At 46.7% G+C, this 22,504-nt stretch overlaps 1 protein-coding gene and 1 pseudogene across 1 annotated transcript in view; one reads left to right on the top strand and one right to left on the bottom strand.

Moving 5' to 3' along the window:
- The window catches only part of Abcc11 (ATP binding cassette subfamily C member 11), a 64,606-nt gene extending 42,635 nt beyond the window's left edge, over positions 1-21,971 (top strand). The window contains exons 21-30 of the mRNA XM_026406874.2: positions 4,806-5,032; positions 5,156-5,293; positions 7,990-8,176; positions 13,934-14,023; positions 15,305-15,494; positions 17,177-17,336; positions 19,033-19,111; positions 19,670-19,783; positions 21,581-21,745; positions 21,879-21,971. Coding sequence (XP_026262659.2) covers positions 4,806-5,032; positions 5,156-5,293; positions 7,990-8,176; positions 13,934-14,023; positions 15,305-15,494; positions 17,177-17,336; positions 19,033-19,111; positions 19,670-19,783; positions 21,581-21,745; positions 21,879-21,971 — 1,443 coding nt within the window. The remainder of the gene's footprint in view (positions 1-4,805; positions 5,033-5,155; positions 5,294-7,989; positions 8,177-13,933; positions 14,024-15,304; positions 15,495-17,176; positions 17,337-19,032; positions 19,112-19,669; positions 19,784-21,580; positions 21,746-21,878) is intronic.
- LOC113195392 (S-adenosylmethionine decarboxylase proenzyme 2 pseudogene) lies at positions 2,016-2,662 on the bottom strand (annotated as a pseudogene).
- Positions 21,972-22,504: the final 533 nt, after the last annotated feature.

Raw genomic sequence — 22,504 nt, 5'->3', positions numbered from 1 at the left:
TGTAACACTGTAATATGATGTGCAAGTTTACCATGGGATGGAGCACACAGGGTCCTAAGAACATGGGAGGCACATAACCTTGGCTTGGGTGTGGTGGAAGAGAGTCAGGAATGGAGGTAGTCCAAGAAGGCTTCTTGGAGGATGCAGTCACTCCTTGAAGGATGAGTTGGGATTTAGCCAGCTCAAGATTAGGAGGCTGGAGATGGACAAAAGCAGAGCATTTCTGGGGAAGTGAATGGAGTGCAGAAGGCTGGCTCAGAGCTAGGCACTCTGATAGGGGTGCGTGGAAGGGAAGGAAGAGACCCGTCATTCCTGGTAGATTGAATGCAAGTTGTGTTACTGTTGAGTGTTTCAGTCTTGGGAGGATGAAGCAAGAACTTTCCCTCCTTCTCAGATAAGGTGACTACCTGGCAGGTAAGTGAAGTGCTATCTGAGGCCTACCGTTTACCATCCAGGCAGCGGTATAGCACTTGGCCCCTTGGTTTCTACAAGCTGTCTGCTCCAAGATTCTAGAAATATCCAGAGGTTAGTCCTGCAAATGGTATTTTATACCTTAATTTTAAGAAATATCCAAGTTTCTTTCCATTAGGAAGTGTTTAATATTTTGAACATTTCTCTTTTTCTAGTTCTTTCACGGCTTTATTGATTTTAAATTTGACTTTGTAGTTTTAAATCATGAGTGAAGGATAAAATCTCTGAAAAACTCAGCTCAATGGTAAGAAGAACAACTAAACTAAACCCAATCAACCAACAAAAACATTCCTGCTTAGTTTTATTTTAGGAGGCAACCAAAAACCCTCTTCCCTGGGTCTCCAGCATTTGCCCCTTAATCCTCAATGATCCTGGGCTCAGAAAGACGGTTCGCACACTCCCAGCAGCACTGAGGTCTGTCCCAGTGCCCCCTGATCCATAGCACTCAGACTTCCCCTTGGGTGCTGGGAGTCCTTGAGGGAATGACCCTTTTGCCCTCTGATTTCTTGAAGTGATTGTAACGATTCTGATTGCTTTAGCTCAAGTGTTTAACAGAAGATTCTGGATATAAAACTAAAGGCATTTTGGAGACAGAAAAAGTAAAGATGGTAATCTGCTCCCCTGACCCTCTTAGAAAGCAAACACGAATAAGAACTATCCAGGCATTTGCTGTGACAGCTGCTGCAGGGGCCCTTGGTGGCTCTGTTAGTTACTATCTCTGAATAGTCACAATGTTCCTTCTTCTCCTACCTTTAATTTTGGCCTTAATAGATCCTGTCAGTTTTTATCAATTTCTATTTCTTGCATCGTGGCTTTTGAGAAATCCATAGGGCAGCGAAAGTGGTCTGTCCGTCAGCACCGCGGGCCTTTAAGAAGTGCCTACTGTGAAGAGCTGGCTGTGCTGAGGGTGGGGGAAGCTTAAAGAGGCCTGTCCAGGTCATGGCTTTGACATTAATATTTGGGTGACCTTCAGCAAGTCACAAAGCCACTGCCCCTCCTCTGAGCTTCACTGTTCTTCTTTTCCATCTGTTAAACAAGGACACTGAACTAGATGCTTATTAGAGTCCTTTCAGTTGGAAATGTTCTTTGATTTCCAAAGGACCTCATGCCCACTGGCTTTCAGAGATCAAGTTGGGTTCCACCTTCAAGATGGAGCAATCATGGTGAAATACAACCCAAGAGTCCTAGTCTTGTGAAATTTAAGTGGAATTGCTGCTATTGGCCTTTAGCCATCCTGAGTGACAGTCATCCATCCCTTCTATAGAAAATGTTAGGAGCTTCATATAGTAAATTTTTTTCTACATGCACTTCAATTTCACAGCAAGACCGGCATAGAATACCTAAACACAGAAGAGGCCATTCATGCAAGAAATCTAATGCATACACTTCAAATTGATCACACTGTCATTACATCTAGGGCCTTCTGCAATTACAAGGTGATGGTTTTGGAAAGTATAGCCCCCAGTATCAACACCTAGTAAGCAGTCACCACTTCTATGTGCGATCTCTCTCTCTCTTTGCGTATTTTTCTTCATTTTCCTAAATCAACTCTGCTGTTGTTGCTGCTGCTTGGCAAAACTGGTAAAGACCGAATTGTAATCATTGAACTCTGGCAATCAAGACGTTTAAAACCTTCAGTCTTCTGGGGTGAAGAAAGGACTGTGCGACAGTTAGAACTCTGATTAACAAACAAGGTGGTCACAGATTTTCCTGGCTTGATGACTTCCACAACTTTGCTGCTCAGGTGATCCTAAAAGGTCTGACTTAAGTTTGTTTCCAAGCTAACATAAGAAAAATCTGATTCTGGAGTGAATAGTCCAGTAAGTTCCATCTGATTTCATTCCATTCATTGAACATCATCCACCAGGATTGAACAGGGTGGCATCAGTGACAGATTCCACTCGCACGAGTGACATCCTTCGCGGTAACACTCTCTCTCACATAGAACTGGTCCATAACTGCTGGATCAAGCTCACTCATCAAAATTTCCAGGGTGGTTTAATCAGGTTGACTTATTACCCAACTCCCTGGGAAATCCAGAAGCTGCAAGTACCAACAGTCAGACTGTACAACATTTGTGAAAACAATTCAATTTGGTTTATGCACAGTGTACTATTTCTGCAGGAATTATCCAAAATCCCCCACTGACAAGGCTTTCGTCCTCATTAGGTGTTAGCCTCAGCCTAACCATCTGGGACTGTTCTATTAAATTGCTGCTAGAATTTTACATCCAGTTACCTTTACTTTCTAGAACATGGTTTCTACTAATGTTATCAAAACCAGTTTCTACTTCACATAGATTTTTTTTTTTGCAACAGCGATTAAATTTTTTTTCACAAGACAAATCTTTAAGAAAATGATTCCCATTACTCATTTTGTGTATTATTGTTTTAATAATTGTTTCTGCATTTGTAGTCCTTTGGTTTCTTCCCTCAACCTGGTGTCTTTCCCTCCAACCCCACAAATGAAGCAATAAACTTACACTGTGGATTTATTTACTAATATTATACCCCAGATGGGCAAAGAGGGAAAGTCTTTGGGCTTAATTTCCTTTTAAGGGCATATTAATTTGGCCCCCTTTTTATTGGCATGGGCGCTTTTGGAAAATAAATGACAAAATTAAATGTCTCCCACAAAAGAATTTTAAGTATCCAGTGTTGATTAGCAGGGATTGAGATTAGGGTATACTGACTGAACTCTACACAGCCTTCTCTGCTGTGCTCTGTAATAAATGAGAGATTAACTTCTAATGGAGTACTGTGCTTTTACTAACTTGCCAAGTAGTGGTATTAGAGGATTTTTATCACTAAGTAGTTAAGTAGGGAGATTTATCCTACAGCTTGTACTGGATTCATTTAGTCCTGTCAGTTTGGATCATCCACCTTAACTTTTACTTTCAGTAGCCATTGCCACTAATTTCCTTTAATAGTATATTGTAAACTTTGGTTTAAAGCAGAATCAGTGGTTTTCCATCTTAAGACTTACAAGTTCTGTGATTAAGTGACACATGTGTATATTCTGACTTCATCTGTTTCTCTCTCATCTCCTTCTGTGACATGCAGAGGATCAAATGTATGACTGCCAAGAATGAAAACTGACCGGGTTATTCACATATTACCATGTAGCAGAATATATGGGTGGATTTTAAAAAATTAAAATCCTAAAAATATTCAGTGGGAAATGACTAGTAATATAGGCTTTCAAGAGTTGGGATCTTTTAGTTATAGTTTTAGCAAAAACTGCAGTATTGAAGCAACTGAGAGCAGAGCAAAATTGACTAAGTTTTGTATTTCTTGAACTCACAATATTTTCTTGATAATTTCTGGATTGATGCAGTGATGCTTTGTTCCTTCTGGAATTATAAAGGAAACACATTTTTCAGTGTTTTTAAACATGCACTCTACTTGGTTTGAGATCAAATGGTTAGACACTGTTTTGACGTATAGCTCATGCATGCTGTCGATTGTTTCATTGAGGAAGCTTTCAGTCAACTTGATCTGTTTGATTCTGTAATGAGCATAGCACCTAATGTTGTGACTTGCTCTGTTGTGAGGACTTTAACTCAAAGTGGATTTTGTTTTGGAGTGGTATCCCAGTAGATCAGTAATGTTTGTTGGCTTGAGGTCTGATTTTTATTTTATTAAAAAATTTTTTTGTTTTCCTTTCTCCTAATAGACTTAAGACTTCTAATGCTGAAAACTTGCACAAATTTGTGTGGAACAAAGCCTAGAGAAATAAAAACTGTAGATGGAATAGAATCTATCCAGGTGTGATAGAAGAAAACTTTGGTGCCATGATTTCTTTCTTCATTGGTGTCAGACTTAAATCCATTGAAATGTATTTCTGTATCACAATTAAAGCTTCAATAAAAGTTTGCTCACTTAAAAAAAAATGTTAGGAGCTGATATTGATGAAATGCTTACTAGGGGACAGACACTGTTCTGAGCCCTTTCCATGCACACTGACTTATAATTCACAGACCATATTTACCCTCTTAGATGGTACAACTCATAGGTGTTTAGGATATTTGCAGAAATATGCAAGCCTTATTACAACTCTATGAAGTATCGTTATACTGGGACGATAGCAAATGTAGACCTTGAGACTCAAAATAACTTGCCCAAGGTCAGACAGCAGAAAGTAGAGGAGCTGGGTAGCCCTGGAATCCAGGCAGGTGGACTCTAGAGCCCATCCATGCTCTATGCTTCCTCCCCGGATGGCTGTTAAGCTTCACCCTGCACCCCTTCAGAGCCTAAAGGAAATGGGCATCTTTGTCCACTTCTAAGCAAGGCCTGCTGCTATGTTCATGGACCCTGTGGATTTTGTCCCTGCAGGTTTCCTGCTGCCCCATGAGTTTCTTTGACACAACCCCAATAGGCAGACTCCTGAACTGCTTTGCGGGGGACTTGGATGAGCTGGACCAGTTGTTGCCCACTGTCACAGAGGTGTTCCTGCTCCAGTTTTTGATGGTGATAGCCATTCTGATAATTTTCGGTGTGCTATCTCCATACATCTTCTTGATGGCAGCCATAGTAGGCGTGGTTTGCCTTGTCTACTATATGTGAGTATGTTCTTTCCCTGTATAAGTGGGGTTTGAGACTTGGGGTACAAGACGGGGGCCAACCCAGATTGGATGGTTCCAGGGGTGGATGGCCCCAGTCACTCACCCTCATTCTCCATGCAGGATATTCAAGGGGGCCATCAATGTGTTCAAGAGATTGGAGAACTACAGCCGCTCTCCTTTATTCTCCCACATCCTCACCTCTCTGCATGGCCTGAGCTCCATCCGAGTCTATGGAAAAACGGAAGACTTCCTCAGCCAGTGAGTCCTTCTGCTGCCCTCGGACAGTGATGGGGAACCAGGGGGTGGGAAGGAAACAGAGCTTCTGGGAACGGTGTCATCTTTAGAAGAATCAGAACATTGTTTCATTCGGTATTTCTCTGAGCCTCCAGAACCTCATCTGTAAGATGGTGTTTATAAGAATAAAAGTGGAGATGATATGGAAAATGTTTGCAAATTTTAAAGACCTAGAGTTAGTTTATGTATATCCTTGGCCCTCCATATCCACCAGTTTGGCATCCATGTATTCAACAACTTGCAGCTCAGAAATATTGGGGCGGAGGTTAGAATTGTGCCTGAACTGAATATGTATAAACTTTTTTTCCTTGTCATAAATAATACAATACAGCAACTATCTACATAGCATTGACATTGATTAGGCATTGTAAGTATTGTAGAGATGATTTAAAGTACATGGGAGGATTGTGTAGGTCATATTGTGACTGTTTTATAAAGGAACTTGAGCATCCTGGGGTTTTGGTAGCCTCAGGGGGTGTAGGAAGCAATCTGCATGCTGAAGGATAACTGTGTGTGTGTGTGTGTGTGTGTGTGTGTGTGTGTGTTTATGTTTAATAATCAGGTATATTATTATGCAATCAGGTTATTTTATTATTATGCATTCGGTTTTTTTCTTTCACTTCTGAACAAATATCTCATCTAAATAAATTAAAGAGAAACGATAGCTTTCTGAATAGCAGAACCCCATTCACTGCTCCCCATTCACTATAGATTTGCCTTCTGAATGTTTGCTGAAATAAACAAGGAAATTCTGAGATTGTAGTTGAGGCTTAATGGCGTAATATGAGATAATCTATTTGTAGAGAATAACTGAACTTGGCCTTCAGCTTAAGAAGCTCAGGGGTGGTGAAAGAGAAAACAGGGACACATCTTTTTATAATAACACAGGATTGGATAGGAAGGAAGATAAAAGAAGGGAACTGATAAGATAGCATGGAAATTCAGTGGGAGAAGAAGTGGTGGGGGAAGCTTTGGGGAGAAGATCCTATCTGAGCTGGCCTTGAATGCTGGGTGAGATTTAGCCAGGGGAGACCATGTGATCGTGGGTGAACCATGGTGCCTCGTCTCCTACTGGCATTACACCGAGGAGATCAAGGCATGACTTATTCTTTCAGTCCACACTGAGAACCCCCTGTGCCCAGCACCCACAGAGTACACAGCAGGGAAGAAGACACACACCAGCCCTGCCCTGAGGCATAAAGAAGGGTGGGGGGGGACACAATTAGACTAAGGTGAACTGGAGCTGCCCTTAAGGAAGATCCCAGAGGAAGAAATAGGGCAGAGATCTAAATGAAGTGAGGGTCAAGCTTAAGAAACGATGTGGGTCAGAACTCTCCAGGTAGAGGGGAAAAGAGATTCGAAGGACAGCAAGGTGAGCTGATCAGAGAAGTCACCAGGTCTAAATTGTAATTAATCTGGGAAAGCCTCAAAGTAGGGATAATTGAATCACCTTGGGAGGGTCGGATGCACAGAAGCTGGATTGGTTTGTGCAAAAGTTCAGAAGATATGGCCAGAATGATTCACAAGACCACTGTGCTTTGGGTGACCACTGCAGTGGTTAAGAAGATGGTTTTAGTTGGTATGTAGATGAATGTACTTTATTTCAATAATCAAAAGTTTATTTGAATATACCTTAGAAAAATTCAACTAACACATCAAACCCATTTAAGGTAGTGATAAAAATTTCTCTTAATTATAGAATATATTAAGTCAATTAAAAGAAAAAATACTAATGATTTGGGGAGAAGATCTAGTACAGGTTGTGTATTGATTTGGTAAATTGTGGTGGTGGTATATAAAAATTGCAAATTCGTAGGTTTGTTTTGGTTGGAAGTGATAGAAAAAAATGAATTCAAACGGGCTTAAAAAGGAAAGATGTTTAAGGCTGGGGTTGTGGCTCAGTGGTAAAGTGCTTGCCTGGCATGTGGGAGGCACTGGGTTCAATTCTCAGTGCCACATGTAGATAAATAAAATATAATTTAAAAAAATTTTAAAAAAAGACTTAAAACAATAAAAATGTTAACCATTGCTATATTAGAGGGTATGTGAATGTTCATTAAGTCAGCATTTTACTTTTTTTTTGTACTTATAAAAGAGTTTATAACAACAGGCTGGGTCAGATCAATGAAGAAACTTCAAGTGAGTCCTGACCCAGAGGCTCAGGTGATGTCCCCAGAGACCCTGACTGGCTCTCTATTGCTCGGCCCTCCTTGACATGATTTCATTTTCAAAGTCTTGGAGACTTTCTGGAAGCTCCAGGCTACCCTCCTGGTAGCAAAATGGTAGATTCTGTTTGGACCAGGATTCCTGTGATCCTACTACAAGTGCTCAGTCCCTTCCCTCACTCACAGATCCTGGCAATTACTCATGTCATTGACCCAGGTGTGTAACTCACTCATTTCCCCCAAAGAATCAGTCATGGAGTTTAGGGGAAGAGTGGATGCAGGTGCCCACGGAGCCTGCTCCTCAATTGGATTAGCTCTATCCAAATCCATGGTTGACAAAAGGGTAAGGAAGAGGAGGATATCTCCCAACCCCAAAAGAAAATTCACGTTTAACTGGTGGGAGTGGGGTGCTGCAGGAAGCGAGCAGTATCCTCCTTGTGGGGAGCCCTGGGCTGGACAAACCCATGGTGCTCAGGTTGTGCTCTCCTTTCTCAGGTTTCAGAGGCTGACTGATACACAGAATAACTTCCTGCTGATGTTCCTGTCCTCCTTGCGATGGGTGGCATTGAGGATGGAGATCTTGGGCAACCTGGTGACCTTGGCCTTTGCCTTGTTTGTGGCTTTTGGCTTTTCCTCCTCTCTCTATGTCTACAAGGTCATGGCTATCAACCTTGTGCTGCAGGTGAGAAGGGATTCTTAGACAGGGCGGCTCTCCTGGGCTGTGCCTATCCTCCGCCTGCAGCCCCTGGGCAAACCCAGGGGTCACAGGACTTTAGGATTTGGCCATTTGAGATCTTCCGAGGTCTGTGCCCCGCCTTCTCTGTTTTCTTGTGGTCACCTCTGTACTGGGGAGGCTACATTTAAAGTCTGTATTTAATGGACTCATAGAACTTGAGAATGAGAGGGAGCCCGTTGCCGTAGAATCTCCCACACTTATTGTATAGACGGGGAAAACCGAGGCCCAGACAGAAGAAAGGCTTGTCCAAACAGAGCATTCGCAGAGCCAGGACAACCCTGACCTCCTGGCTTCCTAGCTGATGGACTTGATTGCTCATATCCTGATTGGGTTGTCAAACTTTCCTGAATCACCCGACAAGGGGGTTAAAAGGGCAGCTTTCCCAGCCCCTTCGGGTGGGGGCAGGGCTTCTAGTCTTGAACGTGTGCAAGGCTGAAACAGACGGTAGGGCCTCGGCCAGGAGGTCTGGGTCTAGGTGGAGCCAACCGAGGCCCCATGCTTAGGAGCACAGCCGTAGAGATTCTGAGTCCCTTCCTGGGTCAGGCTTCAGGAGTCCAGCTTTGAAAATGGATTCTCTAGGAGGTGCTGAGCGAGTGACCTGTGTGCCTCTTGGCCTGAGTTTGTCCACACGCAGAGCCCTGGGTGGGAGGAGGCGTGGAGAGGGAGTAGCTGGTCTAAGGTCATCGTCCACAGAAGGGCTGTCCATGGGAGACTGTGAGGCCCGAGGCCGGCTCAGGGGAGCCTGGCTGTACAGCGCCAGGGCCCCTTCCCGAGCCGTGACTCTAACGGCCCCTCTGGGCCCATGTGGCCTTTTTTCTGGTTGGCTTGGATGTCAGGTGTCTCCCCGAGCTCTCTCTATCCTCAGTGCTGACGAGGTATTTTGGAGAGGCAGAGGGCCTCGCTCTTCACTGTTCCAAGCACATATTTGCACCAGGGTGTGTCCTGTGTGGACAGACACACACCTGTGTGTCCAGAACCAGCCATGCAGGTGGCCGTGCAGCACTCACACTCAGACACCTGCGAGTGCAGTGGGAGCTGGGCGAGTGCTACACCAGGCACCTGTACACACTGCTTCCCTGAAATCCCTCCTGAGTGCTGCAGGACATGGGCCAGGGAGGCACAACTCAGGGGTCAACAATGAATAAGGTGGTGCCCTTTTGGGTACCAAAAATAACTTGTCAGCCTTGGGGACAGATAGAGCTCGGTGAGACCCACGAGATCCCAAGCCAACTAGAGCACAGGCCACAGGACTGCACAGGGACAGTTAATGAATAACCCCCCTACCCAGGGAAGGGGTGCTCTGGAACTGTGCCAGCAGGTACAGCCTCTTCTGTTTAATTCTCACCATGAGGCACAAGACACACCAGAGGGCTTGACAATGTGTGGCCTGGGATGTCCAGGTTCAAACCAGGCCTGGCCCATTACTAACTGTGTGACTTTGGGTGAGTTTGTTAACCTCTCTGTGCTTGGGATTCCTCATTTGTAAAAAGAATGATAATATAAGTTCTGAAATCATAGATATGTGAGAAATAAATATTAGGACCAAGGCACGTTAAACATGTCGAATAGTGGCTGGTGCAGGTTAACTGCTCAGTGAACACTAACTATTCTCAGTTCTGTCTTACAGGCCTAGAGAGTAACTCATTCATGTTTCCAGAGGTTTGTCCATGGTGGCTTGTGGCTATAATAGACCAGTAAAAGTGTTTCCCAGAGTTCCGTGAGCCACCCTAGATAATTTATGGAACCAAGGAAGAGAGCCCAGGAACCCAGTTTACAGAATTAAATAGAAGGGGCTGTACCTGCTGGCACAGTTCCAGAGCACCCCTTCCCCTGGGGGTTATTTATTAGTTGTCCCTGTGCAGTTGTGTGGCCTATGCTCTAGTTGGCTTGGGATCTCAGGTGTCTCACTGAGCTCTATCTGTCTCCTCCCCCCACCCCCCCCCCCTTTTTTTTTTTTTTTTTGGTGGTACTGGGATTGAACCTAGGGACACGCTACTACTGAGCTATATTCCCAGCGCTTTTGATTTTGTATTTTGTGACAGGATCTTGCAAAGTTTCCCAGGCAGGCCTCCAACTTGTGATCCTCCTGCCTTGGCCTCCCAAGGAGTGGGGTTTCAGGCATGTGCCACTGTGCCTAGCTCCCCCCCTCCCCACCCATATTCACATACTCACATGCAGCAGTGCGTGCACACACATGCACACGCATGCACACACACACACACACACACACAAATGCAAAGTTATTTCCAAGCCTTCTAGAACTCTGGGGAGAGGTTCCAAGCTGATGTCTTCGGAGCATTGCAATCATTAAGGCCCAGAGATCCCTCCTGAGTGTGCAGGACATTGACCAGGAGTGCAAAGCTCAGGGGAAGGCCATGCAGTGCTGACGTGGCCCTGGGCACAGTCCTGTGGCAGGGAGCAGAGGCCCATCTCTCCTAGGGTCACTGTGGACTCATAGGCCCCTGCCCTTCCTGGAGGCCTAGCTGGACTTCTGTTGTGATGTGAGAGACCCTCAGTGCATGTTCCTACTCTCCTACGCTCCACCTCTGGTCGCCAAGTTGAGCTGGGGAGCCCTCCCCCACCAGCCGCCAGTGCTGCAGCAGACTGGCCAGCAGACACCAGCTGCTGTCCTCCAGCCCAATTCAGTTCTGACACTGTGCACGTGGACTGGGCGTCAGAGCCTATGGATGGGGGGTTAGTCCCAGCAGACTGCTCTCTAGGCTCAGGCCTGTTACAGGCACAGGCTGCAACCTGTATTTCTGACCAGCTGGCTATAAATTGGGGTCCCTGGGCTCTCTTCCTTGATTCCATTAATTGGCTAGGGTGGCTCACAGAACTCTGGGAAACACTTTTACTGGCCTATTATAAAGAATATTATGAAGCCGGGTGATGAGAGTGGTTCAGAAAAGGCATGTGGGAAGGGGTGCAGAGCTTCCGTGCCCTCTGTGGGCACACCATCCTCCAGGTGCCTCCACGTGCTCAGCTACCAGGAAGCTCCTGAGCCCCGTCCTTATGGGTTTTATTGCATAACATGTCAGTGTATCCTTGGCCGTTAGTGATAACTCAGTCTTCAGCTCCCCTCTCTTCTCTGGAGGTGGGGATTTGGGGCTGGAAGTCCCCACCTCATAATCCAGCCTTGGTCTTTCAGGAGGCCAGCCCCATCCTGAAGCTACCTTGGCCCCTCAGTCACCAGCCAGCTCACTGCATGCAAAACACATTCTTATAACACTGGAGATGTTGCGTTAGGAGTTTTGGGCTTGGAAACAGGGATTAAGGTCAAATATGTATTTCACAATATCACAGCTCCACAGTGGTCCTTGGGGGTATTCCTTCTTCTCGATGTCCACTGCCCTGTTTGAATGTCTCGTCTCCATCCTGGTTAGCACCCTCTTGGTTCCCCTGCCCCCTGAACACCTTCCATTCCACCTTCCACTCTCACCAGTGAGCTTTAGTTACAGTTTCCATCAGGTCACTGTCTTGTTCAGAAACCTTCAGACTCTGTCTCCTTGTGCACCAAGCTTAAGATCTGAAACCTGCCTTCCAGGCCCCCAATTTGGTCCCGGGACCCCCACATGCATTCTCTAGTTGGTTAAGCCACTACCCCATTAACTTCTGCATGCATACTTAAGGAATTATGTTCAAGCTTTAGGTGGCAAGAATAGCACATTGTGCTGCTTTGCAGACCTAAGAGGTTTCTCATTAAATGCCTGAGATGCTTCTCGCTGCAAGAGAAAGGACCAACTCAAAATGACCTTGATCATCTGTTATAACCAGAAGGCTGGGGTAGGGTGGGTCTTCATTGGTTGATTCAGTGGCCTAGCATGAACCCACAATCATTTTACCCTTCTATTCTGTAATCTACAACCCGGCTTTTGTCTGCAGGTTTGTCAACTGGGGTCACAAAGTGGCTGCTACAGCCCCAAACAACCTGTCCTCACACAAGAACAGCTAAAGGCTGGAGAGGAGATAACTTTTTTTCATGCATCCCTTTGTACAAATATGGAAGAGTTTCCCAGAATGCTCTAATCTATTTTTCACACTTCATTGTCCAGAATAGCATTATGGGTCCACTCTAAGGCAGTCACTGGCAAGAGGAATAGAATTGATGTGATTTTTTTTTTTAAATTAACCAAGCTTCCCCGAAGCACAAAGCTGCCAGACAGCTAAGCATACTTGAGGGTCTCCTGACAAGGCGGCCAGTCGGGTCTGACATACTGGGGGACTGGAAGAAAGGCAGTCTCCCAACCCAGCCTTGACCTCCTTTTCCAACTTAGTGTTGTGATGGCCACCTTCTCTGAGTAGAACACATAGAAGGCTTTTCCTTCCCTTCCACTCACTACTGACAGCTTGTAGGTCCCTGAATGTAACCTATTCCTTTCCTACTTTCAGGGCTTACGTAGGCTGGTCTCTCTGTTTGGAATTACTTTTCCAACCACTTTTAGCTACTAGATCTTACCTTTCTTTAAAAATATAAGTCCAGTTTCATGTATTTCATCTCCCCTAGGAACCTTTTAGGTGGCCCTCATCTGGGTGTCCCTTCTGCTGAACCTTTGGCTCTCCACACTGAATCTGTCATGGAGAAATCCCTCGGTACCGCCAGTCTCTGTTGACTTGTCTGTCTTTCCATCTGCAGAGCTCCTGAAGGACAGGGGTCTGTCTGCTGCCTTTTGGGACCTGGGGTTTGCCCCAGCACCTGACACAGTGTATTGAATGAATGTATGATGACCTTGTCACTCCACACCCTCTGCATGTTCTGTTTGCCTGTTGGGTGACAAACATAAAGACTGAGGAGTCCCACAGTAGAATGAGACAGATGCTATCACCCTATACTCATGCATGGTTACCCTACTGGTGTGACTCTGCACTAGGTACAGCCAGAGGAATGAGAAGTTGGCCTCCATTTGTGTACTGTGTGTCAAAATGCATTCTACTGTCAGGTATAACAAATTAGAACAAATTTAAAAATTAAAGAAAAGAAAAGATTGAGGTCTTAATCCCTGTACTGCCTCCAGCTTCCAGATGATTCTGCTTGTCATCTTCTTGGGCCTCAGTTTCTGTATTTTGGTGCCTCTAGTTCCTAAGAATCCCTACATTCCTCTAGCATAGGTTTCAGATCCTGAAACAAGGACTTGGGTGCTGCTTGTCTGGGAGACGCTCCCAAGGAAACAGGATGGAGGGAGCAGAAGAGTGAGACAGGGAGGGAAGAAATCATCACGGGAGTGTCATCAAGGCCCCTGCTCTAGGTTACTGAGGGTCGACTCTACTGGGATCTCCTGTGAAGCATCTGAGACATTCCCAGGATTGTTCCCCCAAAGGCTGGGAGATGGGGGCATTTATCTACCAGCTCCTGTTCCCCGTGAGTTGAGGCTTCTCAATAGTCCTTGCTCCACCGTGTCTGGGGTGCAATTTGCACTGTGGCTCGGGTGAAGGTTTTGAGCAGAAAGAAGACACACATGGCGGGAGTTTGAGGTGGAGCGGCATCAGGGCGATGGAGTCGCATGCGGAGATTTCACCAGAGTAGCAGCCACACTCAGAAATGCCTGGTGTGGCACGAGAGCTCCATCCATCCTTGGAGGGAAATTAACTTGCATTGAGGAGTTGCTCAGGGGCAAGGGCAGCTCGTGGTTTTCAGGAGCATTGAGGGCCTGAGCCCCCCCGCCCCCAGCAGCTTCTTGACCACTTGAGCCTCCTCCTTCCTTTTAGCTGGCATCCAGCTTCCAGTCTACTGCACGGTTTGGCTCGCAGGCAGAGGCGCACTTCACGGCTGCAGAGAGAATGCTGCAGTATGCAAAGGTGGGGTGCTGGTCTGGGGCTGGTGGGGAGCTCTGCAGGGTGGGCCATGCCTTCTGGGACCTCTGCAAGTCCTGCCTACTCCTGGGGCCCCTAGACTCCCCAGGACTTCTGCTCATCATCCTGAAGCTTTTCTGCACCTGCTGGCTCATTTTGACTACATCCTTCACCGCATCCCTGAATATACAGGGAATAATCTTCTCAGAAATAAGAGGTTTACCCAAATACAATAATAGTAATCGTCATTATTATTGCTTCTATTTGTGTCATAGTAGTTAAAATCACAGCTCACCTGAGTTCAAGTTCACATTTTGCTGCTTAAACCAGCTGTGTGACCTTGTGCAACTTATGCTCTCTGTTCACTCTCTCTGATATGGGAAAGATAATAGTATCTCCTTCGTTGAGCACAGTGAAGACTCAATAATGTTATTATCAAGATTGAGCCCTTTCCATGGACCAGGCACTTTGCTAAGTAAGGCCTTTATGCAAGTTGTCTCATGATATTACAAAACAGTTTATGAGGTCCATTGAATTTTTTTCCCCATTCTGATGAGAAGCTGAGGCTCGCCCACAGCAAGCACATTGCTTCATAAGATGACACAGCCTGGCCCTGGCAGAGCCCTCTAAAGCTGGGTCTCCTGCCCCTGTGATTACATTGTGAATCACGGGATTCTGGTTTAATGCCAAGGAGCTTTGTTGTAAGACCAACTGACAGTGGAGACCCATGGCTTTGTAGTGCTTTTCTCTAGTGCTGTCTCCTCCCAGGGCACACAGTGGATACAGTCTCCTGGGCTTCGAGGTAGGCAGGTCTGGCTTTGAGTCCCAGTTGGTCTGCTCATAAACTGTGCTTTTAAGTCATTTGACTTGTTGGAGGCTTTATTTCCCGTGAAATGAATCTTAAAAAGCCTGAAAAGTAGGATGAAGATGGAGAAAGTCGGAGCAAGATTTCTGAGTTGTAAAACATAAGGGTCAGTAATTCTGCTGCCCATGTCATTATTATCCTGGATCCTAGTTCTTCAGTGAAAAAGTGAAAGTTTTTAGGAAAAGTGCCCTGTGTCGACAGCGAGGGGGCTAGCTAGCTAGATTTCTTATCCTTCTGGGACAAACTGTGCTCATTCCAGGTAGGGACGGAGTGAAAGGATGTTCCCCCTGGGGTAACAGTAGTGGCTTGACCATGGGGTGGGACAGGCTAGGGTGGGTCACAGGAGCTGGAGGCCAGTGTGTGCAGAGGTGGACAGAGGTTGATCATGACCACTGATTTCTTTTTCTTTCTTTTACAACAAGATGTGTGTCTCTGAGGCGCCTTTACACATGGAAGGCACGTGTTGTCCCCCTGGGTGGCCACAGCATGGGGAGATCACATTCCAGGACTATCAGATGAAATACAGAGACCACACGCCTGTCGTCCTCGATGGCATCAACCTGACCATTGGTGGCCAGGAAGTGGTGGGCATCGTGGGAAGGACGGGCTCCGGTGAGCTGAGTGTCCCTGGGGAGCATCCGCATCCTCTCCTTTGGCCTTGGGTACCAGACCACTTTAGCATGTGTGCTAGGCCCTGTGCTAAGTAGACATTGGTGAGCAACCAAAGCTGTGGGACTCCAGTGGAGGAGACGTATGTTCAGCAAACCATCACATAAAGAAACAAAGGTGATAATTACAGGTTGCAGTGGACACCGTGAAGAAAATACACAGGGTGGTGTTTTAGGAGTCATGAGACAGTGCAGAGCTTCAGTCAGAGTGAGGAGCAGGGCAGAGTAGCACCGGGGTCCTCCTGTCCTTCCTTCCCTCTCTCCTTCCCTTCCTGGACCTCTCATCTGCCTCCTCCTCTTCCTCCTTCTCCTCCTTTCCTTCCTCCTTCCTGGTTTCTCTCCTTTCTTCTCCTGTTACTTTTGGGATATGGTCTACACGTTTCTCTGCATTGTTCAAAGGCACTGTTCAGACTCGCTTCTTGGACTCCATCTTCACTCCTTGGACAGTCCAGGGTGACTGGAGCCTTCAAGGGTCTCTACCTCCTCAGTTGTACCTTTCAACCATGCAAGTTGGAAGGGCTCCCAGCACTGTTCCTTTAAGTGTTGTTCCTTTGCTCTTCTTATCTGCCAGTTGGCCTGGGGGAGGGGGGCTGGGAAGTGGCATAGAGGAGCTCTCAGTAGACACTGGTCTGGTTCACTATATTCATATAGTAGATATTTGTTGAGTACCTACTATGCGCCTGGGAACTGCATTAGTCAGTTCTTTGTTGCTGTGACAAAGTGCCTGAGAAAATAAATTTAAAGGAGGAAAATTTTATTTTGGCGTACAGTTTCATGGTCCCTTGGCTTTGTTGCTTTGGACCTTTGGTGAGGCTGAACATCATGGTGAGAAGCATGTGGTAGAGCAGGAGAGGTATCCAGGAGAGGAGGGGGGGAACACGCACATACAAGAGGCCAGGGACCCATTGCCAGGGACCACTTCCCCAAGCTGACCCCACGGCGTTGTAGCCCATTTAGCTATAAGCTCATGAATGGATGAGTCCATTGATGATGTCAGAGCCATCATGATCCAATCAGTCTCCCAAAGTTCTGTTTGTGAACCCTGCTGTACTGGGGACCAGGCATTCAACACATGAGCCTTTGGGGGACATTGCAGCTCCAAGCAGAATTTAAGGGGAAACAGGACACATGGCTTCTGTCCTCATCGACCTTTGAGCACAAGGTTGAAAACTCAAATGTCTTTAACACAGATGCGCGGAAAGGGTCTGGGGTGTGATGTGGGGTGGGGAGGGTGGAGTGAAGGACCTGGGTGGCCTGTTCCATCTGAAAGATGCAGCCACGCTCATCCCTGGCTGAGTTGCCCGGGGGGACATGAGCCCAGGGGTCCCATTTCTACAGTTTCAAGAGAAACGTGCAATTTGAATTTCTGTATGTAGGATTTGGGGATTTTTAAAATGCCAGCAAAAAATTTTTAAAAAATCGCTGTCGTACTGTGTGTGGGATACAGATCCTATGTGTTGTCTGGGGGCTCCGTTGATCTAGGCTTTAAGAGAGTTGCTTGGGACTGGAAGCTTTTGGAGCCGAGACCCCGGCCCTCTTGCCCTCTCCTGGGCCAGGAGTGGGTCAGGTGCCTCCCTGGTGCCCGGCGAGGCTGGTCTCCCACACCCCTTGTTTCTCGCCCTCCAGGAAAGTCCTCCTTGGGTGCGGCTCTCTTCCGTCTCGTGGAGCCCACGGCAGGCAGGATTCTCATCGACGGTGTGGACATCTGCAGCATCAGCCTGGAGGACCTGCGGTCCAAGCTGTCAGTTATCCCCCAAGACCCCGTCCTGTTCTCGGGAACCATCAGGCAAGTGCTGGGCTGGAGGCCAGCCCGGTGTGGAGGTCAGCCTCGTGGGGAGAGTCCCAGGATGGGGATTCCAGCACTCGCCTGCCTCATGTTAGCACCGCCTCAATTTCTGGGCCTCTGATCTCTCCTCCAGTCAGGCCTGCCTGGTCCACCTCACGAAGGTGTGGTTTGGGGTTGAATGAGGTCCTCAGACAGGAGCCTGTTGTAAACCATAATGTCCTAAATGAAGACAAGGCAGGTTCCATTTTGTAATAGCCTGATAGGATTGGTCAGCCTCTGGTCCCCATGAAGGATCTGCACCACGGCTACCATGTTCTTTTGTGTCCAGACGTGACTTACCCTCTTCCCTCACCACTGGCTCACTGGGTGAAGCCCTTGGGGTGGTTGTTAGCATGTTCTGGGCAGTGAGGGAGTGAGAAAGGACACAGGCAGGCCCGCGAGTGGGGCACATGGAGCCCAATCTCTCAGCAAGCCGTTTCACGCCCTCCACTTTCTGGAAGTCAACCCTGGCACATGCATCATCCAAATTAGTGTTTTTACCATTTCTAGTTATATATCTGAAAGAGGTGAGGACAGAGACTTGAAAAGATATTTGTGTCCTTGTGTTTAGAATAGCATTGTTCACAAAAGCCAAAAGATGGAAATAACTCAAGTGTTCATCAACAGATGAATGAATAAACAAAATGTGGCGTATGAATATAGATAGCCGAATAGTACTCAGCCTTGAAAAAGAGTGAAATTTTGATACATGTTACAACACGAATGGACCTAGAAATCACTATGATAAGTAAAATAAGCCAGATACAGAAAGACCAGTACTACATGATTTCCCTTATATGAGGTAGCTGGAAGAAGCAGATTCGTAGAGCTAGAAAGTAGAACAGAGGTTACTAGGAGGTGTGGCAGGGATGAAGGGAAAGGGGGAATTGATTACTGTGTACTGAGTTTTTGTTGTAGATGATGAAAAAAGTCCTGGGTATAGACAGTACTATACAACTTTGTTAATGTGTTTACTGCCACTGAATTGTACACTTACAGGTGGTTAAAAAGACAAATATTACGTTACATATATTTATCACAAAAAACAAAAATAATTAAACTCAGTGGCTTAAGCAAAAAAAAAAAAAAGGTGTTTGTTGCTTCATAATATTGAGAAACCCAAGGCTGGATTCGGGACCCAGTTTTCCCCTGGCTCTGCCTTTGCTTCATTTTCAAGGTCCACCTGAGGGCCCTAGGGGGTTCCGTGTGACCTCTTTCCGAGGCAGGATGGTTACAGCTTTTGTTCAGCCTGGTGACAAAGATTGGCTTCCTGGGATTGCCTTAAAGTCCTGAAGTGTGCTCTCTGATTGGTTACCTTCCAAGCCAGGCCAAATCAGTGTCCAGGGATTGCCCTGGGCTGATTGGCTGGTGCTTGAGTTGCTTGCTCCACCCTGGGGCAGGTCAGGGACCCCCACTTGAAACACATGGACTCCACGGCTGGAGAGGAGGGGGTGTCCTAACACAGCTTGGGGGTCGCCGTCTACAGAAGGAGTGGGTGCTGGAGAGAGATAAGGAATGATCACTCAGGGCCGTTCCACGAGTTCTCTGAACCCAATAATCCAATTCCAACCATTCTTGGTCATTTACTGTGTAGATAAAATAAAATGCTCAAAGGTTGGTGAGGTCACTGAACCTTGTTCTTCCTCTCATATGACAGATTCAACCTAGATCCCTTTGACCATCACACAGACGAGCAGATCTGGGATGTCTTGGAGAAGATATTCCTGACCAAGACTGTAAGTAGCCCCCCAGGCCCAAGTCTTGGTCTCAGTTCTTTGAGGGGGTCCCCTCACAAGGAATCCTGGAGGCTGTTGCCTTGGGTCATGGTTTAAATAATCTCACCAGGCCATCACCAACAGTGTGCTCGGTTCTAGGTTCACCAACACACACAAGGCTGATTAGGTCTTTGCCATCCTGGTGTTTCTACCCCACAGGTGATAAAGACAAAGAATAAACAGAGATACTTTCAGATAGTAGCAAGTGCCATGAAGTTAATAGGATCCAATGGAAACTCCAGTGGGGGAGCAGCCCCCTTTGATAGGATGTGACATTTGAGTGGAGAACAAATACCGAGGGAGCAGCCAGGGAAAGGTATTTGAGAGAACATCCCAGCCCAGGAACTTGCCTAGGCAGAAGCCCTGAGATGAGAGTGAGCAAGTGCTCCTGAGGACCAAGAGGACCGGGGGCTGGAGTGCAGAGTGGAGGAGTGTGACAGAGTGATGGAGAGTCTTGTGTGGCCTCCGAGTCTCACCCACAGTGACCCACAAGTGGTCTCTCCTGCCTCCATGTCTCAGATCTCAAAGTTCCCCCAAGGGCTGCACGCAGAAGTGGTGGAAAATGGTGGAAACTTCTCCGTGGGGGAGAGGCAGCTGCTCTGCATTGCTCGAGCCCTTCTTCAAGACGCCAAGGTGAGACTGCCACTACCAAGTGGCCGTGAGGAGCCGCAGGTGACGTGGGGTGGGCACCTGCACTCTTCCCTCCTCCATCATCACAGGGCAGCGGTCACCGTGCTATCTTTTCTTTCCACCGAAATCCAAAGGGCCCCTGGTTTTGCTGATGTCATTCCACATGTTTGTGTTGCGGAGAGGCATGGTTGTGGGGAGAGTCTCAGTCTGGGCTCCCCCTTACTCTGATGTCCCACAGCTAAGCTACAATGGCGGCGACTGGAACCAAGTTAGAATGCTCTATTCTCTGAAGAAGGCAAAAAGTTAGAAACCCATTGATTTAAAAATTGCCTCCTGAACATTCTCCTTGAAACGTGTATGCAAGACATTCTTTTTGCCTTTACTAGAATCAGGAGTCAGAGGGACAATTGCTCTGGGGTAAAATGGCATTTAAAAAATTATTTTATGGTGCTGGGGAGAGAAGCCAGGGCCTCGTGCATGCAAAGCACAGGCTTTACCACTGAGCTACATCCCCAACCCTTTTAAAAAAGTTTGACGTAACAGTGTTTCTCAAAGTTTCCAAGATATTTTTCCATAATTTTATTACCAGGGGTATCCAAGAACAAACTCTATCACAAGTGAAGCAACACACACACACACACACACACACTCTTTTATGTGCATACATACCTGCCTCCATACTCACACATATATGTACATGTGTACACAGAGGTATGCACAAGTGTATGCACACACTCACAGTCACTATGGTTAGTTAATGATAAATGCAAAAAATGTTGGTGCAAACCGTCAGAACAGGCAGAAAAAATCAGTGGGGCTTGCAGTGGGGGAGAAAGTTGCAGAAGAGGTAAGTTTTTTTTTCTTCCTGTTGTGTTGTGTGGCCCATGAGTCTCACCCACAGTGACCCACATGTGGTCTCTCCTGCTTCCATGTCTCAGATCTCAAAGTTCCCCCAAGGGCTGCATGCAGAAGTGGTGGAGAATGGTGGAAACTTCTCCGTGGGGGAGAGGCAGCTACAGAATTTGCAATGTTTGTAGCGCTTTCTTAACTTCTCAGTTCCTTCTTTCACAGTTACTTAGTCACTTGGTGCTGAAGTTGCTTCCTCTGGGTTGCTTCCCAAATTTGAGTCATGTCTTTCTGATTTTTGTCATATCTGCAACCCACCTGTCTTATAATTTGCTGATGATACGCTCCTTTCAAAAATGGCCTTCTCCTGTCCAGTAACATTTGTGAAAAGATTGTTTTCTGTGCTAGTTAGTTTTCTAATGCATATTGTTAATGAATCATCACCAAAATGTCAGACTAAGAAGAATGCTTACTCATTTACTGGCTAAGACCATCTCATATACTCCCTGGGGTGTGTTTTTGACCCCCTTTGGGGAACATAGATCTATTTTAATTCAAACAAATGGGAAGGCAATTGATAAAGCAAGCAGTTGAGTCTGGGGGTTGGGGTGTAGTTCAGTGGTAGAGAACATGCTTTGCATGCAGAAGCAACACACACACACACACACACACACACACACATACACACACACACACGCACTTGGCCACTGGCCCATTTCATTTCCGGGAACTTAATTCTCTGGTCACTAAGATGTAGTTCGCTCTTGGATGAGAGGCTATCATTCTCTCCATAGTGCAAGAGATAATTAGAGCTTAAAGTGGGTTTTCAACTCAGTTTCCTCATCTGGCAGCTAAGGAAATGGAGGCCTGGTGAATTAGGGTTAGAACTAGGACTAGGCCCAGGCCTCTGGGGCCCCAGAAGGCTGCCTTCACCCCTTCTTTTGTATCCACCAGATCGTCTTTATTGATGAAGCCTCAGCCTCCATTGATCCGGAGACCGACACCCTCATCCAGCGCACAATCCATGAAGCCTTCCGGGGCTGCACAGTGCTGGTCATTGCTCACCGTGTCTCCACGGTGCTAAACTGTGACCGAATTCTGGTCATGAGCAATGGGAAGGTGAGAGCCCAATCCCTGGGCTGGTGGGAGGCTGGATGTGCCTGCTCAGGCCGTGGCCTAGACGGCCTGTGAATTCTCCTTCCCTGAGCTTAGCTGTGTCCCTGTCTCTTCCACACCTTTCTCCACCCCCCAGGTTGTGGAGTTTGACAGGCCTGAGGTCCTGCAGAAGCAGCCTGGGTCGTTGTTTGCAGCCTTGTTGACAACAGCCCATTCTTCACCGAGCTGAGGAGGAGTGGAGACGGCATGGAGACTGGTGGCTGAGCTCAGGGGACTGCGTGGGGGCAGCTGTGAGGCCTGCAGTCTATGACCTTCTTGTCTAGAGATGGCCACTTCTCCTGGAAGCAGGGCTGACATGTGGGGAGGGTGCTGGGAAGGAAAAGGAGACAGAGGCCACAAAATCTGGAATAGGTCACTCTGTGACTCCCCAAACCTTAGATCCCCAGCCTGGTGTCATGCCATGGGGTCAAGTGATCAAGTGTCTCTTTTAAGCTCATGCCAAATAATTTTAGAATAGTGTCACAGCTTATTACTATAGTTTTCTGATCTGTGTTGGAACGGTACAAATTGATGTATTGATTTTGTTAAAAATTAAACTGAGAAAACAAGTCACGTTCTTGGTTCTGCTTTCTCTGTGAGCTAGGACCTGTTCAGTTCCAGGAACAAAACTTCCCTGACACTGACTTCTGGAAAAGGAGGCTCATGTAACAGGAAGGTCCAGAAGAAGTTCTGGGTTGGGTGCAGGTATTGAAAGGACGTCTG

This window comes from Urocitellus parryii, chromosome 15, assembly GCF_045843805.1.
Source record: "Urocitellus parryii isolate mUroPar1 chromosome 15, mUroPar1.hap1, whole genome shotgun sequence".
Taxonomy (NCBI): Eukaryota; Metazoa; Chordata; class Mammalia; order Rodentia; family Sciuridae; genus Urocitellus; species Urocitellus parryii.
This window is presented reverse-complemented; position numbering and strand designations above follow the sequence as displayed.